The sequence below is a fragment of the Saccostrea echinata genome, unplaced genomic scaffold (assembly GCF_033153115.1).
Source record: "Saccostrea echinata isolate AGI-Se365-2 ecotype Australia unplaced genomic scaffold, CSIRO_AGI_Sech_v1 ptg000033l, whole genome shotgun sequence".
Classification (NCBI taxonomy): Eukaryota; Metazoa; Mollusca; class Bivalvia; order Ostreida; family Ostreidae; genus Saccostrea; species Saccostrea echinata.
The window spans coordinates 14,651,737-14,672,008 of NW_026889782.1; the positions used below are offsets into that span (position 1 = coordinate 14,651,737).

Below are 20,272 nucleotides of genomic sequence, written 5' to 3' on the forward strand. Positions count from 1 at the left end.
AAAAGCAGGTCTTACTTCAAGGTGATGTGTCAAAAATCACTGTATGTTTGGAAAGACTTGTCACTGAAAATCCTTTCCGTTTCATTCAAAGGTAATAACCAAGGTTAAATTTTAGTGACGGATAAACTTGACATACGAATGAGATTTAATGTCCCCGGGGGGAGAGGGGGGGCAACACGAATAAATGGAAGTTTTAGCAAGACGCAAATTTAGCGGTTTCTCCTAAAAATGTTATTTAATTTAAGCGAGAAGTAATTTTAGCGATTTTCTGATGAATACAAAGATTACAGTTACCTTCAATGTGGGGATTAATTGTTAGCAATATTCAATTTGAGCGATCTCAAGACCCTCGCTAAAAATGCCATAATTGTACTCCTGATAATTTTTTTGCTTATACAGTACTTATTTGGATGACGAGATGTTTTTATACAGGAGAAGATCACTATTATGAAATACTTTATATATAAAAATACGTACGTTCCTATCAAATTCTTACAGTCCTATTTCCTTAGATCTATTAGGGCGGAGCAACTTTCATGACGTCAAACTTCACCATGACCTCATTACCATATTACCTTAACTCTACTGCGAAGATTCGTCATTATATATATGAATGCAAGTGATTAATATCAATATAACGGACTACTCTTTTAACAGACACATCCATGACGACGGTAAAGAATGGGTAACATGATACCAGTGGTCATACTTTTTAGCCTGAGCCTTTCATTGCTCGGACAAGTCATGCTATTAGAAACTGTACACCAACAGCTGTTTTCCCGGACTGATGCTGTTCCAACCAACTCGTGTCACAAGATAGGAAGACCAGTAATAAACTTGAATCATTGCATGCTGCTATGTTTGCTAAGTTTCAAGTGCGATATGATTAGCGTCAACATATTTACAAAGGAATGTATGTGTTGTGATTTTGCGCTATCGGGGACGGTGCAGAATGCAGCGGAATGGATCTCGTTTTATCAGAGTACGTACGCAATGTTGTGAATATGTTTGATTTTTAAAGTTCTAAAGTTATGTTAAATCTGCTTGTCATCAAGCGTACATTGATAACTTTCTATTCTATATGTACTGCTCATCAATTAATAATGAAAGTTCTTTTTTATCCTCGTATTACTTGTGGTAGGTACCTATATGAAATTTTTTATTTATCTTGTAATGGAATACTGCAAAAATTCCGAGGTCCACGCTTTTAAAAAACTCCGGGTTTTCATTGTTAGTGAAATTCACATTGCTTTTTATCTCTTAAATATTGATTGTCTCATAAAAATTTTGCGATTTTAAAAAATGTTTCTTTTTAAACAAAAGGAACCTAACAAATAATAATTTAAAAGAAATATTCACAGCAAAATCATTAATCATCAAATTTATAAAATGTAATCAACCGTATTGTTTCCACAACCTTTACTATCATTTAATAATTCCCAGAATTCGGGGAGCTTTCACATGGCGAAAGAAATTCTGTTTAGCAGTATGATAGACGATGGGCTAGATATGAAAGGGAAGACCTTGACACTTTGTTAGAATGGATTAATTGTTTCAGATGTATATTAAGAACTACGTTATAAATTAAGGGGCAGAACTATTTATCCTTCCGTTTTCAGTAGAAAAAAAGCGATGACTTCAGCTTTCCCATCGACAGCTCTCATTATTTTTCAGCAATATTCCAACATTACCTGCATATGGTATAAATGATTCCCAACTAATGCGATTTGCAAGTGCATTCTCTGCTTAAGATTTTTTTTAAATCAAGTCAAGCTACAGACAAACAAATTGATGTTACAAGGATATACACTATCCCGTTTAAAGTCGGCTTTTCGCACATCATACGGTCAATGAAATGAGATTGTTCGCATATGCAACCTATCGTTGGGTGGTATGCTGTCTGACGCGTTTCGTACTAATTGTAAGACTTGTTAGACTAAGAGTATTTCGTCTCCGTCTACCTGGTCGATATATAGGGCTCACGGCGGATCTGACCGGAAAACGAGATGCTAACTCCTCCCACCCACCCGATCCTTTTTCTGGTTTTCTGTATTAACGAGTTAAACACTTTTTGTTATCTTTACCTTTTTCACATTAATATATTTCATATTTGTTTAGAATGCCCAGATGGATACTCAGAGATGACGTATAAATCCGTTCATACGTGTCTAAAGTACGTGTCAACGCAAACAAGTTATGACGAGGCCTTCTATGGTTGCCAGAGAGCAAATGGTGATCTAATAAGACTGGATTCAAGCGATAAATTTCATATTTTTCAACAATTTCTGGACTGTAAGTAGCCGAAGTAGACCTGAGGAAAAATAATCAGGCTTATGGTTTAAATTTTTGCTACTCCTCCTACAGTTTTAATCTGATTTCAATATCACTTGGCACACAAGTAGACTATACTAAGATACATAAAGCTGTATGTCGGTTTTTGACGAATGGTGTTGCCATGGTAACCAAAACTAGAAATTTCTGTGAAATACTTTCAAAATACTACTCCTTTTACAGTTTTGGTATGATTTCAATATAACTAAGAACACAAGTAGACTGCACTAAGATACTTAATTCTTTTTCTCGGTTTTTGATGAACGGTGTTGCCCTGGTTACTAAAAATAAAAAAAATTCTGTGAAATTCTCTTAAAAGGCTACTCCTCCTACAGTTTTGGTCTGATTGCATTAAATCTTGCCACAAAAGGAGACTAAACAAAGGATCATTATTCTATTTCGCAGGTAGGTTAAGGCTTCCCGTAGAATATCACAGTGCACTCTGTGCCTTCACATCTCTGAACTACCAAAATATGACGTCATAATGGAAAATGACGTCAAGTCACTGCAAACTTGAGGTGTTATGACGGGGAGAGTGTCATGAACTTTACACTTTATTTCAAACTGCTTGTAAAATGCTAGATAGCTATTGCAAAATTCACGGGTCGTTAGAGGTTTTTTAAGTCTTATATGTCCGAATATTTTAAAATTACACCGCTTACCTACCCTTGATTGAAATTCAGCATGTTCAAAATGCTTATGAAAAATGTACTTTTGAAATGTACTCTGTTTTATACCCGTGGTTGGAGGTAGAATTTATTTTGTGTGTATAAAAGAGGCTGGCGCAGGTGATTAATGAGGATTAATCTGAGAATTTTTGTGGAAATCTGTAAGAAGAAGTTGTTCTCTAACTGAATCTTGCTTGGGAAAAATGTGTGTTGGCTTTGTTTTAATACAGATTACGATATTGTGTGGGAAATACCCTCAAATTTGTAGGTAAGTTGAATTTCTCAGGAAATATTTTGTACCAAGTAATACTCTGACTTTTCCCAAGCACATTTCGGATACACAAGGATACGATGAGTTTATTTATATAACAAAATGTTAATAATTATTGTGTTAATCAGCTGCGCCGAAGCGAATTATATGAAACACTTCAAAAAATTATAAATGACGGTCACGTGATCAAAGTCATGTGATATAATAAATATGTTAATATATAGCCAAGGAAACCCTCTCTATAAATTGGAAGTACTAAAGTTCAATAATTATAAATTAAAACCAAAACCGACCTCGCAATGACATATTATGTTTTGAGCGCATTTTAAAGCTTCGGGAAGCCTTAACATAACTGCGTTATTATTGTTGCAATATTCAAAGTCCAAGTAAGACCGTCACGGTAGCTTATTTGGTAGAGCGTTCGCTCCGTGATCGGGAGATCGTGAGTTCGAGCCCCGGTCGCGACTGACTTTTAAAGTCGATAAAAAATAGGTAGCAACTGTTTCTTCGCCAAGCGCTCGGTACGTAGAAGTGAAAGTTGCGGGTCCTTCGGATGAGACCTTAAAAACCCTGGCCCCTTGTCACGGCAGGCGTTGGAACGATAAAGATCCCTAACTGTCAATGACCCTGTGTGCCGAGTAAAGGTCTAAATTTGAAGCCCTTCCATCGTATATGGTGACGTCTCTTTATGAGTGAAAAATTCTCGAACGGGACGTAAAACAACATTCAATCAACAAAAGTCCAAGTGCTACTTTTCTCCTCATTTGTTATAAATACAAAACAGTAGAGCTACAGTCTCTTCAGAGACTTCTGGTTAACATTCTTATACTGTAATTTTTCTGTTGAATGAAATAGGTCCTTAAACGGGTGCGGTGTTTGCACAGTAGAAATATAAAATGGGAGAATATTATTCGTTTATAGACTGGATTCGAGGGCAACATGCGTTTCCTTGGACCCCAGACCTAAATTGTTTGCCTAATGCCGTTAAGCCGAAGGCAAACAATTTGGTTCGAGGGGTCGACAAAACACATTTTGCCCGAGAACACAGACAAAAACTGTTTTGTTAAACCTTTTATTTAATTATTATTTTAACAAAACACATATACCTTGTGCTGGTTTCCATGATGTGTATTTTTTCGGCCAATTCTGTCACTGTCGAACACCAACGACTGCAAATAAGATTTAGCTGATCCCGCCCAGTGTGACGTAAGCGGTCCAAAATCTCAGTACGGGGTCAAACATCGATTTCCTTATGACTGCCCAGTACAACGTTTTAAATGTTAATTTTTTTTTCAATATAGATTTATATAGGAACCAGTTTTTAAAGGTATAACAATAAATACTGCTGTTACATAATAGGATTGTAAATAAAAAAAGGTACATAGCAATGTTTTTATTTTAGATTACGCCACTGCAGACGATATATGGATACAGGCTGTAAAAGACAGTAGTAGCATATTGCGATTTCACGATGGAACTAAATTTGGGAATCACTGTCCACTAAATCTAGACGGTGAATTTGAAAATCATCTACGATATAAAGTATCTGCTTCAGAATGTAGGGACTTTTTTTCTAACGGAAGTTTCAGCTACATGTGCGAATATGACTTTTGTCCATGAACGGCAACCACAGGAGATAAAGACATGTTTTTGATTCCCATTTGGTAGCAGAGATGCTCAGACTATTGAAATTTTTCTAAATGGAAAAGAATTTATGTTATACTTATATTCATTCAGTTAGCGAATGCGCAATATTTACACTCTACAATGTAACATTCTGAATAAACAAGAGTCGAGATTTAAAATAAATGGAAATTTTTTTTTTTTTAAAGCCGTGGTTTATGCGGTTTCATCCGAAGGACCGATCTCGTCCCACAGTTTGATTCGAACCCGTGATGGAAGGACCTTCCCCATACTCCGCGACTGTACAGCAAACGCTCTAACATATGCGCCACACGGGCGACGAAATGGCTGGTAAATGTGCAAAAACAAAAAAATTGAAATTTGTTTAATTAATATTGGGTTTTTTATGTTTAGAGTGAACTCATTTTAGTAACAACGAAAACTTCCCTTGTACCTTTCCTTATAGGTTTATCAAGATCAAGATAATTACATGTTTGAGCAAATGCAACCTGAGAGAAAATGATTCAACTGAAAGCAGTGAGAGGTCGACTACATGGGGGCAAATAGTTTTCGAAATTATTTTTAAAAATATTTGCAAAACATGGACTGCATCCCATTTTCTGCATTTTATTCATATGTTCACATACTGTTTATTTTGATCATTGCATATAGATGAGGTATTTTTAATTTTGAACTCCGTTTATATCGATATTCAAAAGGAAGTCAGGTTCCTATTCCTTGCAGCATTAACATATTAAGCAAATATCTTTTTTCTTTGAAATGTCTGAAAAATGGATATATATGATTCATAATCGCATTGTTAACAGGCAGAAAGTTATAAGCACAAAACAATTGCTTAAGAGGAATTAATTTACATGACTATCAAAGCAATAAAAAAATAACCCAATTATTCCAATAGAAATATTGTTCAAACATTTAATGAATACTAATCTGCATAATTTAAATTCATTTTCAATTATACAATTGCTTTTTTAATCCCGTGAATACACATTTTCAGTAAATCTTCAATCAAGTCACGATTTTTACCCCCTAAGTTATGAAACCTGAAAAAAAATTCTCCAAATGCGAAGCAGATTTTTTAATTAAAAAAAAATCTTAGAATACCGAAAAAGCAATCATTATTCAATATCAATGAGCTTTAACTATCATCTAAGGAAACAACAAAACAAAAAAACCTGCGCTTTACTGGTATCTATATTGATCTTCTTTTCCTTAAAACAAACCGAGAGGTGTCCAATTTTTACATAAAAAGGTTACAACGATAATCTGTATGAAGGTTAAATTCATAACGTCAAAGAACTGACGTTTGAGAGAACAGTTTTCCTGAACTTTTTGAATGTCAGTGGTCATTCTATTTCTCCCGTATATATACTGATAATTTTTAAAATTTGCATTTTTAACTCAGAATTGACAGCATGCAATTATTAAATTAACCTTCGAAGTAGATTTAAAATATTTTCTTTTGAGCACCAATATTTTATATCTATAATTATATACATAAAATACGCATTTATTTTAGTAAACAGAGTATTTTTTTTTCAAATTGAGCACTCCGCATAGGACAAACTGTCATTCTTATTGTACGGGGGACAAGGGATTCTTCCACACACTACAGCAACAGGATACAAGTATGGACCCTTATCTCTACTTTGCCGGATTCATGAGGACGGTTGACACGAGCTGTACCCGACAAACTGTAAGGTTTAAGTGGTACGTGAAACAAGAGACGACGCCTTTATGTTCATTGAAAACCTACTTGCAATCCATAAACAATATTAAATCTGGTCATATGGACATCGATCACCCAATGGATGCATTTTGGTTATGCTAACCATGTAATGTGATAAAACTCATTTTCTTTCTTCATAATCATTTAAATTCCTCATTAAATAAGCCCTCCCTTCATCATTAAGACAAAGAATATCAAATTAAGTTAGACACCTAGTACAAAGATAGTATTTTTCTTAAAGTCCACTGTTTACTTAACTCATGCTTTTAGGCACATTTTGTTTACGCTTGTCATCCATATTAGCTTTAATTCCGTAACTTTATATCGTAAACGTTATCTGATAGGTTTAAAGTCTGTCATCTTGTCCAGTAATATTTGTTTTAACAGTTCACGTTTGGATGACCGTTTCTTTTGTGTACTCATACTAAATAAGGCCGTGTTTCGAGTATATCGGCCCACTACTCCCCTACCGTCCACTGCTCTGCAGCCTAACTACAGGTAAGCCCACTTCCCGTTTTCTAAGCACTTTGTACCGTTTATCGGTACTCAGTTTATTTGGACAAACCAAATACATCTTGAAGAGCTCAGATCCCAAATTAAGGACCCTCTATTCACTGATGAAAAATGTTATTTAGACTTTGAGAATTTTATATAGCATAAAGGAGGATGTTTTGAAATTAACTAATTCATTTTTAATATAGAGAGCGTGTCTTTTTTATCCAGGAAAAATCTTCAAAGACCGTAAAGTATTGATATAGACAAATCATTTTTGCTTACTAAAGTAAAAAAAAAATACAATCAATGAAGTTTTCGAATACTCTACCTTGGTCTAATACAATTTTTAAAATACATGTACTTGGATTTATTTTAAATTATGTCCTTCAGTACATATTACAATTTATACTTATTTTATGTCAAAAGGTGGGTCGGACTAACTACACAAAAGTACCCTAAAATTAGGGCGAAGTGTAGAGAGGGTCCTTTACATTCGGCGCTATTGTGGTCTAATAAATATTTACATTTCGATCCCGATCTTAATTCATACAATCAAAAGAACTGCGAACGATAGTATTGTTCTCCCGCCTACCTCCAAGTCAGGGTCCTTTACATTCATTTCAGTTTACTGAAACTGTTGTTAGCTCACCTGAGCCGAAGGCTCAAGTGAGCTTTTCTGATCACTTTTTGTCCGGCGTCCGTCTGTCTGTCTGTCCGTCTGTCTGTCTGTCTGTCTGTCTGTCTGTCTGTCTGTAAACTTTTAACATTTTCGACTTCTTCTCAAGAACCACTGGGCCAATTTCAACCAAACTTGCCACAAAGTATCCTTGGGTGAAGGGGATTCAAATTTGTTAAAATGAAGGGCCACGTTCTTTTTCAAGGGGAGATAATAAAGAATTAGTGAAAAATTAATAGCATCTTTTAAAAATCTTCTTCTCAAGAACCACAGGGCCAGGAAAGATGAAACTCATGTGGAAGCATCCTCAGGTAGTGTAGATTCAAGTTTGTTCAAATCATGACCCCCGGGGGTAGGGCGGGGCCACAATGGAGGATCAAAGTTTTACATAGAAATATGTAGGAAAAACCTTTAAAAATCTTCTTCTCAAGAACAGCAAAGATATGTTGAGTCATATTTATATGGAAGCATCTTCAGGTAGTGTAGATTCAAGTTTGTTCAAATCATGACCCCCGGGGGTAGGGCGGGGCCACAATGGAGGATCAAAGTTTTACATAGAAATATATAGGAAAAACCTTTAAAAATCTTCTTCTCAAGAACAGCAAAGCCATAATGAGTCATATTAATATAGAAGCATCCTCAGGTAGTGTAGATTCAAGTTTGTTCAAATCATGACCCCCAGGGGTAGGGCGGGCCAAAATGGAGGATCAAAGTTTTACATAGAAATATATAGGAAAAACCTTTAAAAATCTTCTTCTCAAGAACAGCAAAGACATGTTGAGTCATATTTATATGGAAGCATCCTCAGGTAGTGTAGATTCAAGTTTGTTCAAATCATGATCCCCGGGGGTATGGCGGGGCCACAATGGAGGATCAAAGTTTTACATAGAAATATATAGGAAAAACCTTTAAAAATCTTCTTCTCAAGAACAGCAAAGACATGTTGAGTCATATTTATATGGAAGCATCCTCAGGTAGTGTAGATTCAAGTTTGTTCAAATCATGACCCCCGGGGGTAGGGCGGGGCCACAATGGAGGATCAAAGTTTTACATAGAAATGTATAGGAAAAATCTTTAAAAATCTTCTTCTCAAGAACAGCAAGCCATGATGAGTCATATTTATATGGAAGCATCCTCAGGTAGTGTAGATTCAAATTTGATCAAACCATGGCCCCCGGGGTAGGGCAGGGCCGCAATGGAGGATCAAAGTTTTAAATAGAAATATAAAGGAAAAATCTTTAAAAATCTTCTTCTCAAGAACAACAAAGTCATGATGAGTCATATTTATATGGAAGCATCCTCAGGTAGTGTAGATTCAAGTTTGTTCAAACCATGACCCCCGGGGGTAGGGCGGGGCCACAATGAAGGATCAAAGTTTTACATAGAAATATAAAGGAAAATATTTTTCTCCTGAAGAACTGCAAACCATGATTAGTCATTTTGATATGGAAGCATCCTCAGGTAGTGTAGATTCAATTTTGTTCAAATGATGACCCCCAGGGGTAGGGTGGGGCCCAATGGGGGAAGGAAAGTTTTACATAAGAACATATAGAAAAAATATTTCTTCTCAAGAACAGAAAAGCTATGTTTAGTCACATTGATATGGAAGCATCCTCAGGTAGTGTAGATTCAAGTTTGTTCAAACCATGACCCCCGGGAGTAGGGCAGAGCCACAATGAAGGATCAAAGTTTTACATAGAAATATAAAGGAAAATATCTTCTTCTGAAGAACAGAAAAGCTATGTTAAGTCATATTGATAAGGAAGCATCCTCAGGTAGTGTGGATTCAATTTTGTTCAAATGATGACCCCCAGGGGTAGGATGGGGCCCAATGGGGGAAGGAAAGTTTTACATAAGAACATATAGAAAAAATATTTCTTCTCAAGAACAGAAAAGCTATGTTTAGTCATATTGATATGGAAGCATCCTCAGGTAGTGTAGATTCAAGTTTGTTCAAATGATGACCCCTGGGATAGGGAGGAGCCACAATGAGGGATCTAATTTTTACAAAGGAATACATGGGAATTTTTTAAAAAAAATCTTCTCAAGTACAACAAAGCCATTTGTTATATTGACATGGAAGCATCATCAGGTAGTTTAAAATTCAAGCCCCCCCCCCCCCCTTCTTTTCAATACTGAACTGATTGTGCTTTTGCCTAGCCAATGTGCTCAGGTGAGCGATGTGGCCCATGGGCCTCTTGTATATTTGTATGCAGGTACATCGGAGGGTAATGTAAAGGGTGTGTTCCCCGAACGTGTCTACTCGCTAAATCAACAATTATCACACTCAGTTAAGTGGGCTTCCAATAGAGTTTAACTGTATGAATAAACAACCTACATTTAGATGACTGTGTTTATATAGAAATAAAATATCTATGCAATAAATTAAATATTTCAAGGTATTAAATATATTTTAGATCTATTTAATTCATTTTTATGCCCCCGTATCGAAGATTCGAGGGTATATATTTTTTGCTCTGTCCGTCCGTCTGTTTATCTGTTTGTGTGTTTGTCTGCAAAAACCTTAACATTGCTAATAACTTTTGATTGCTTGGAGCTATTGCTTTCATATTTCACATGTGTATTTCTTGTGACAAGACCTTTCTTTGGGTACCATCATATTTGACCTTTAGACCTTGACCTTGAAGTTTGACCTAGTTTTACAAAATTTTACCCAACTATAACCTTGGCCATAACCTTTGAACGGTTGGTGCAAGGGCTTTCATACTTCACGTGTGTAATCTTTGTGACAAGTCCTTCTTTTGGATACCAACAACTTTGAATTTGACCTAGGAGTTTGACCTACATTTGAAAAAATTTAACCTTGGCCATAACTTTTGAACTGTTGGTGCTAGGGCTTTCATACTTCACATATGTAATACTTGTGACAAGACGTTTCTTTAGATACCAACAACTTTGACCTTGGAGTTTGACCTACATTTGAAAAATTTTAACCTTGGTCATAACTTTTGAACTGTTGGTGCTAGGGCTTTCATACTTCACATATGTAATACTTGTGACAAGACGTTTCTTTAGATACCAACAACTTTGACCTTGGAGTTTTACCTACTTTTGGAAAACTTTAACCTTGGACATTACCTTTGAACTGTTGGTGCTACGGCTTTCTTACTTCACATATGTAATCCTTGTGACAAGACCTTACTTTGGATACAACTTTGACCTATTGACCTTTGACCTTCTTTTGATAAACATTAAACTTGGCCATATCTTTTGAATGGTTGGTGCTAGGGCTTTCATATTTTATATGTGTGTTTCTTGTGAGAAGCCCTTTCCTTGGGCACCATAAATATTGACCCTTGATGTTTGACTTACCTTTGAAATTTTTTTTAACCTTTTCCATAATTTTTTAATGGTTGCTGCTAGGGCTTCCATATTTCATAGGTATATTCCTCGGGACAAGAACTTACTTTGGATACCAACATATTCGCTATAAGTTGCCATACGCGGGGGCATCAGTGTTTCACAAACACATCTTGTTTACTCAAGTTTTCAAAGCATTTACTCTTAATTTTATAATAAACTACCTTTATTTAAATGGGGGGACTAGATTTTATTGTGCTAAATAATTTTAAATCCTAATTTTTTTTTAGTCAGTGTTTCAAAGCATCAACTTTAATATTATAATAATTTAAATTTAAACAGACAAAAAAATATTTCATTTCTCGTTTCATTTTACCCTATTAAATTCTTTTCAGTATATCCTTTTATATAAGTTATATTTTTTTATGGTGCTGAATAATTTTTTTTGATTTATCCATTTTCACTAAAGTTTCAAAGCATTTACTCTAAATATATTTAATATAACAATATATATCTTTTTCAAAATCACTTTAAGTCTGCAAAGTGAAAAAAATTACTTCTCCATGTTTAATATACATAAATAAAAATGTATTTAATTTTACTTGGAAAATAAATATATTTAATTTAGACTGTTTAACCAAGGTAACACGGGTAAACACTACCTGTGCTCCTTAGAGGGCCTCTTAATTGAGTGTGATAATTATATTGTTGATTTAGCGAGTAGACGTTCGGGGAATAAACCACGTCAAAGTCTTAAATCGCTTTAAAGCAAGGGCATACACTCAATTTTTACACATAAACTGTACAGATATGAAGCTATTTGAAAAGTGCTGCGATCCAGGTGAAATCTTGAAAATGAATGAATTATTTCTATATTTAATGCAGTTGACCAGCAATAAATTAAGTATGCAACCATAGAAATATAATTTTAACATTAGAATAGTGTGATCTCTATAGGATCGTAGCACTTTCCGCAAACTACAAAGGGTGTTGAAAATATAAACTAAACTTTGAATTTTAACTTGATTATGCCCTTGCGCCATGCACTGCTGAAATTTATCACTGACCTCAATAATGCAAATACACGTGCTAAAAACTGCCACATTATGTGACAAGTCTAAATAGAAAATCTAATCGTTCTCAATATGTAGTTAATAACCATAATTACATTTGTCCTATATTAGTAAAGCACTAAAAAGAATCGCCATCCTGATCAAGAATTATTCTTTATAGCAAAAAATCGCCGATATTTCCATTGGGCACCTTAACCGTACTGCGTATTTCACATTGATTTAAACATTTAATAGTATGTCTGCATGGTACGGAAGCCGGTTGGTGCCAGGTGGAAAAAATATTTTATCTGGAGGCCGCCAAATAATTATCTGGCGGCCGCCAGATAAAATATTTTTCTACCTGGCACCTACCGGCTTCCGTAGCAAGGTGATACCTGTGCGTAAACAAAAAAGAATCGAAGAAGGCGATGCAGATCGCCTAAGTACACCATTAATTCCCTAACTAGCTTTATCATCTTATCGTTAAAGAGATAACGAAGCCCAAGTCTCTGATTTATTTCCTATTCTCTTTACATTGTACACTTTAAAATTCCTTACACTGATCTGAAATATTTAGTAAAAACTTACGTAAATTCACTTTGGCAAATATTTTGGGATTTTTGTGATCATAGTAAACTATATGCAATACAAAACAAGGTTAACCAGTCAGCTGAGTTTGGCCTGAAACGTCAGGACAAAGTTATTATATCAAAAATAGGAATGTTCGCCGAAGCGAAGCTTGACGTCACAATCGGGCATGCGCGCAAATTGGTTGGCAGAACCAAAAGTCGATAATGACGCTGAGTACAAATTATACGAAGAAATATACCGTTGTTTTTTCAACCTATACAAACTCTTTGTCAGAGGAAGCAAGGAAGAGGTATGCAGTAAAGCTTTTATACAACCGTGGTATCTGTTCTCTGCCTGATCCCTACCATTTAAGTGAGAACTGGAGTCGAAACCCAGACACATGGCCAGACTTGACCTTCGGCGACATCTACCTGTACCTGATCGACACACCATCTTTGTTTACAAAAGAGTCGATGAAGGCCTACAAATCACTCAATGCCTACAAGTATGTAACTCTTACTGCAAAATTACAACTGTTAGTTTTACTTATTTCTTCTTTTTTTTTTTTTACACACAACACTTAAATTGTATTTTCATAATCTTTCGGTGTTCAAAAATTTAGGTTAAGTTTTGAATTAGACAACGAAAGGTCATGTGAATTCTATATATGGCCATCTTACCAGTGACTAATTACACTGCTCGCAAATTTTTATATTTAGATTTACCTGGAATTATCTGGCGCATTGGTTTCATTATCGACATCGACCAAAATATTTCTTTTTTTGGCTAGGCCCTAAAATTAGAATGCGTAGTTATGATATTTTGACATTTTATATTAATTTATTTTTTTGTGTGTAATAACTGTGTATGCAGGTATGTATTGAGTGGACATGTACATGAAGTGATGTCTCATCAGGTTGAAGAGCGTTGTCCTTACATGGCACTGAAGACGAAAGTAACACCATCACAGAGGGCCAGAGACAAGCCACATGAACCATGGGTGTATTTGGAGAAGGCGACTGGATCAGTGTACTGTGCCCATTGTACATACATGGCAGGGTATGATTTTAAGATCAAGTATAGTTTAAAAAATTGCTTATATATTTTCTAAATTATTTGTTGTATCTGGAAAAAAATTCTGAGTTCTTATAACTTTCCTAAAATTCTACAGTATTAAAGTTATGAAATCGCCTTTGTAAATTTGAAAATGTTTAGGTTGTGTAAATTTTAAATTTATTGGATATTTTTAATAAAAAGTTTGCAGTCAGGCCAAAATAAAAAATAGGTTTGTTTCCCCTAACGCGACCGACCCACTTAAATCGTGCCGACTGAAAAGTTTTTTTAATAAGATTATTCAAATATTTATTTTTATTGTTTATCAACTTTATAAAATACAATTTCATCAAAATTCGTTTCTTATCAGAATGGCGACTTTTTATTATTCTCATTTGGTGCCCACAACATGTGGCCACAGAGGGTTATTTAGTGTTATAAAACAACAGCGATGTATCAATCTTAATATACAGCTTTAACTTATTAGAATCCTACACTCTTGAAACATTTCGTGAATTAAATATACCATGACTAAGGAGTGTTAAGATGGTATTTACAAATGTGTCTTCTAAAATTGACGTACGTAGTAAGCATGACAAAGCCTGCCTCAGGAGCAGATGAGGGGGCCACTTTGTGTATGCATATCAATAAATTTCACTGCATTTCATTCGTTTTGATATTAAAAAAAACACTTCATGTATGATTCTATTTTTACTATATAGGACCATAGGATTTGTAAATATATCTTTGTATAATTATTTCATCTTGATAATTATTATTCGGATGTCGTTTCTTCATTCCTTTTGTTTATGGGGTAAACTTCGTGACTATAACATTAGATATATGAAACTTTAATCATTTTAGATATAGTTTGGTTGAATTAAATATTGTTTATACAGGTACTCTCACTACAAATAGCGTTGAAATCTTTCAAGTTGGCGTATGGTACGACGTCCAGTGTATTTTTCTTTTCTTTAGTTCGGCCCTTGAAAATAGGTTGTTTCTTTGCTTTAAAATACCTTTAAAAATTGCTGGGTCGACAACATTTGAACACCTGCCTGGTGGAGGGCTCCTAATTTAGACTTTTTCTCGGCACTTATGGCCATTGGTCATACATGTAAAGCATCAGTAAGGGATCTTTATCGTGCCAACATCTACATGTATACTGTGACACTGCACGGCCCTACGTTTTTTACGGTCTCATTTGACCGACCAGTTTCCACGCCCCACGTCGGGACCTGTGACTTAGAATAAGCTCCTGAATTACGTCGTGACTCCAAAGCGAAACACTAGAATTACTGCACCACGCGAGACCCTTGACATTTTATCTGTGTAAGCACTCGAAGATGATAGTAGGTTTTAAAAAAGTATACTCGGATGGTCGATGATTGAGTTTTGCGAATCTTGTCTTTCTGTAAAAATTCAATTTCAATAAATTTAAAATTAAATTCGAATGAATAATATTTGTGAAGTAATTTACCATGTATGTTAAATTTCATTTGTATGATATTCGGTTTAAAAATCGGTTTCTTTTGTTCTTTCTTACTTATACAGATATTCAATTTTCAGAATGTATTTTCAAAACTGCTGTCAGAAAAAAAAATAATTTACCTACCTACCTACTCAACTTGAAATTTTTGGGTCGGGTTAGGGGAAACAAAGATATTTTTAATGATGGCCTCATGTGGCTGCATTGTTGTTTAAAATAGAAATGGCAGTGAAACTGGGCTTAACCAAATCCAGCTCAACCTGCAAGGCTTGTCAGTGGAATTCTACATTTCGGAAAGAGGTAATAATAAAAAAAGGAATAATTTCTTTGTTCCATTAGCTGTTATTTGTAACACTTTTCTCTTATTTTTAGTTTAATAGTTTTATGAAGATGAATTACCAGCATTTTGTAATATTTCTCTCCCTTTTTTCTAGGTGTTACCATTAACAATTACTGAAATATACTGCCAGATTAAGGGAAAACGAACAAAAGAGGTAGACTCAGTTCAGGCACATGGATCAACACCTCTTCCCTCACAGGACGTTCTTCAGGAATTGTATAACATTGCACCAAATGCTGCATTTTTCACTTCCTTGAGTGTACCAACAACCATGAACACAGAGCCTGTTGAACCAAAATTCCCCAAACTTCTGTCAACTTTCAGACAAGATGACTTTGAAGGCAACATCTCCGAAATGTGTGATGAAATATTCATGTCTTATTCAGTGTCCCAAACCCAAGCCAGTAACTTGGAAAAGGCCACAAGAAACCAGAATGTTAGTCCTTTGTGGTATCAGCACAGGATGGGGAGAATCACAGCCTCGAAAGCTCATGACGTTCTTGTACGGAGGGACTCTACCTCACCAGACAACCTAGTGCGGCGAATAGCTGGGTACAGTGTTTATGACTTGTCAAAGAATGCTGCAGTGAGATGGGGGACAGAGACTGAAGAAGAATGCAGGCAGGCATATTCAATGCATCAGAAAACAAACCATTTGAACTTTAAATGCCAATTATCTGGATTTGTGATTGATCCTGCCCATCCCTTTTTGGGTGTTAGCCCAGATGGCACCATAAGTTGTGACTGTTGTGGTAAAGGTGTTCTAGAAATTAAGTGTCCTTATAAACACCGTGACATTCCAGTACAGGATGCAGCAAAGAAAGACAAAGACTTCTGCCTTAATAAACACTTACATCTAAAAGAGAGCCACAGGTATTACACCCAGGTACAGATGCAAATGTGCATTACAAAGTATCGGTATTGTGACTTTGTGGTGTTTACCAAGTGCCAACCAAGTGCAAGCATGGTGATAGTACGCATTTGTGTAGATGAACAGTTCTGTAGAACATTGCTCGATAAATGTGAAAAGTTTATGAAAGATTACGTCCTACAGGAAATTGTAACAAGACAGTTAGAGGAACAAGCTACCACAAGCAATCATGACCAGGAGACTGAGACAGATAACAACAACCATGAGAGGACCACTTGGTGCATTTGCAGGGAACCCGAGTATGGGCGCATGATAAAATGTGATAATGAAGGATGTCCATATCAGTGGTTTCATTACCGTTGTGTTCACATTCGGCGTAAACCTCGTGGTCAGTGGCTTTGTGCCAGTTGTGATGTATGACTTTGACTATGTTATCAAGACTTGTAAAAATGACTCAACATGTATTGTTTTCATGATGATAATGATATTCAATTCAGTGCTTGAAGCAGACAATTTGTTTGTATTTATTTATTCCTTGAAAGATTGTGATGATCAAATAACTGACTTATAATTAAAGGTTAAAAATAAAAAGGTTTTTTTTCTTTTCACAGTGGGAATGAGATATTAATAAAAAGATGGCTGACATCCTTGGACATTCTGCCAATGACCCAACAATAAAAAATGATTTGTTTGATGTATTCCGACCAACCCGTCCAAATCGCCCCTACCCAATCATTTTTTTTCAGTACTTTGAATTTAAGTTTTTTTGGTTTGGTTTCCATTGAAATAAATTGTTCCAATTGAAAGAAGGTTTATGATTTCTCTTAGATGCTTGTTTTTTGACACAATTTTATAGCAATAAATATTAAACTGTTTTGACCAGTGTATCATGAAAACATCAATAAATGTTAAGTCTGTGGGTTTTATGACAATCAGTTTTTTAGATACTGCAAAAAAAAAAAAAAAAAAAATACCCACCTACCTACACACCTTGAAAATGTGGGTCGGAGTACAAACAAACATATTTTTAATGATGGCCTGATTTATGAAAGACATAAGATCTAGATTTCAATAGTTTAATAAATTTATAGAAAATAGCATGTCAAGTGACTTCATAATACATGTACACAGAAGGTCAATCATGAACAACTATCAATGTTAATAATCATTAACTTGGTACAAATGTCAGTGTGCAAAAACAATGACAAAAGGATGATGATAGTCCAACGAGTATGACAATGGTTAGAATGCATACAAGTACATAAACAGTTTTAAACTGTATATTTTTCAATGTTGATAAATATAGTCAATAACTCTGTAGTAAAATCAATTTGGATAGGATGATGGTTGGAATGCATGGAAGTTCATAAACAATTATCAAATATATTTTAAATGTTGATCAAATAAAGTCAATCACTACAAATTTTTTTTTAATTTACACAACAATTGTACATAGGATGCTGATGGTCCTCTATGGTTGGAAAGTTATGACACTAATTTTGGCTGGAGATTGCATACTGCAGCACAAATAGTTACAATGCTGTCGGAATGAGGTATCATATGCATACTCAAGTTAGTGCTTAGGATATTAAAGTTCTTAATCCTCTCGATGGCTCTCTCTACAGGTATCCTCACATGGGCTATTTTCCTTGTTTGTTCCACATCTTTCGCTGAGAGCTGAGTTTTCCCTCTAGTGAAGGCAGGAATGACAAGTGTCGCTCCATGATTTGCTAATTCTTCCGCAATGAGAAAGCCCCGGTCAGCCATCACTTGGTCACCATATTGGAGTTTGTCAAGAAATCCACTCCGCAATGTTATGACCTTGTCAGATGTCCTACCACCAAATGCTTTAGACACATATGATATGGCACCCATTGGTGTAATAGACACTAAAAACTTGATGGTGTTGTTATGTTTGTAATTTGACCATGTCTGTGCTCTTGCTGTAAGGTGTCCTGGTCTCTGAATGAAAACTTCGAAACAGTCAATGATGCAGCAACACTTTCGATATGAGGATTTGAAGACAAAAGGCATATTTCTGATCAAAGTTTCTTTTTCTGGCCACTGAATGAGAAAACACAGTTTCTTTGCTAATATAGGTAGACCTCGGTTGAAGATGTCAGATATTGTAGTCAATGAGACACCGAAACGATAAGCCAGGTCCTGGTGTTGTAGGTTCAGTCTTAATTTTATCAAAATGCACAAAAGAATACCCTTACTTGACATAACTTTGCATGTAGGCAATTCACTGTTCACATATGATAGAAGCCATGAAAACAATGCAACAGACGGAATTCCAGTATGAAACTGCAGTCTGTGGTCACTCCCTGTCACTTGTTCCTCGAAGCACATCTCTCTCAATTGTGCCTTGAGTACCTTGTACTCTGACTGAAGTCTTTCCAATTCAGAATAAAGTTGTGTCTTCTCAAGTTGAAGTTCGGAAATCTTCTTTAAACAACTGTCAAGCTGAGATGCACTTGTTGTATCTGAAATATTAATGATTTTATTAATATGTGTGATTTCAAAAAATTCCCAGAGATGCTTCATTACAAAATCTTGCTAAATACATGTAAGAACGTAAAATTAATTCAGCTTTTATTCACCATGACTGGCTAATTTTCCATAAAATTATACCAAATAAAAGAGAGCAACTTTATAATTTACTAACAAAAAAGAGTTCTAGAGATAATTTTTTTGGTTTTGAAAATGAGCTGAAACTTAATCTTACCTGGTAACTCTGGCTCCGAGACTGGTGTAGAAATATTCTCCTTGGAGGATAAATCCAACAGGGCTGAGGCTACCTCCAAATTTTGTCTCTCTGTTTCACGCTTCTCTGCTCTCAGGTATCTAGCCTTCCGTTGGTCAGGATTTTTCTGTCTGTTTGTGTCATAGCCCATATTCACAGATGGCACATAATCTGGGGATGACTGATCATTGCTCTTTGAACCTAAAATCAGTATCATTCATGCAGTTCACTTGTTCATTATGGTAAACAATGGTAAATTCTTTAAACTTTTTTTTGTAAACGAGTTGTTTTTATGATTTTTTTAACAAATGATCAAAAGTGGTCACTGGTGTCATCAGTTTACAGTTTTCTTTGTTCTAGAATATTAACTCAACATTTACATAAAGTAGTCCTCTTTATACATGTTATATACAGCCTGTGTACATGTTACAAGTTGGCTGGGGGTATTTTCTTCGGAGGATAGAGATAAATTCATTTTTAAAATTAATAGTATATTGATTATAGACTTTATAATCACACATTTTATGATTTTTAAAATAAAAAATTACACTTACCAGTCACAAAGTGAAGATAGCAAACGCGGTCGTGGTCCGCAGGCTCCCATTCTTTTCCACTCGTGTCTTGACGCTTAATAGTAGAAATCCAAAGCTTTCTTCTTGATTCAGGCTTCTTAGGTATGCGGAAAAAGCTCTTGGGATTAGTCTTATCAAACCTATTTACACATCCGATAACACAGCATGATACAACCATCGTTTTCTTTGTGTTAACTCAGCATGCGGCCATTACTATTTTCAAATATTTTGCCAACCAGCGTGTCACGTGACCGATTTGCTACGTCACGGCGAAAATTCCTATACGAATTGGACATTCAAGGTTAAAGCTGAACACGCTTCGTAAAAAGAATCTGTCCGCCATATTCGGTTGGACTCATGCTATATCTGAGGGCCCCTATATATAGAGCCGCTCACTTGGTCACTGTTCAGTGTAATCAATTGTCACCGGTGTAGACGGACGTA

The 20,272-nt window shown here is 35.4% G+C and overlaps 1 protein-coding gene across 1 annotated transcript; it reads right to left on the minus strand.

The window, feature by feature from the left end:
* Positions 1–17,995: 17,995 nt before the first annotated feature.
* Positions 17,996–20,006, minus strand: LOC133198170 (uncharacterized). Its single transcript, XM_061334304.1, has 3 exons — positions 19,811–20,006; positions 19,239–19,457; positions 17,996–18,996 (listed from the first exon to the last, which is right to left on the minus strand). Exons 1-3 carry the CDS (start codon positions 20,004–20,006, stop codon positions 17,996–17,998), a joined length of 1,416 nt encoding a protein of 471 aa, XP_061190288.1.
* Between the last annotated feature and the right edge of the window lie 266 nt (positions 20,007–20,272).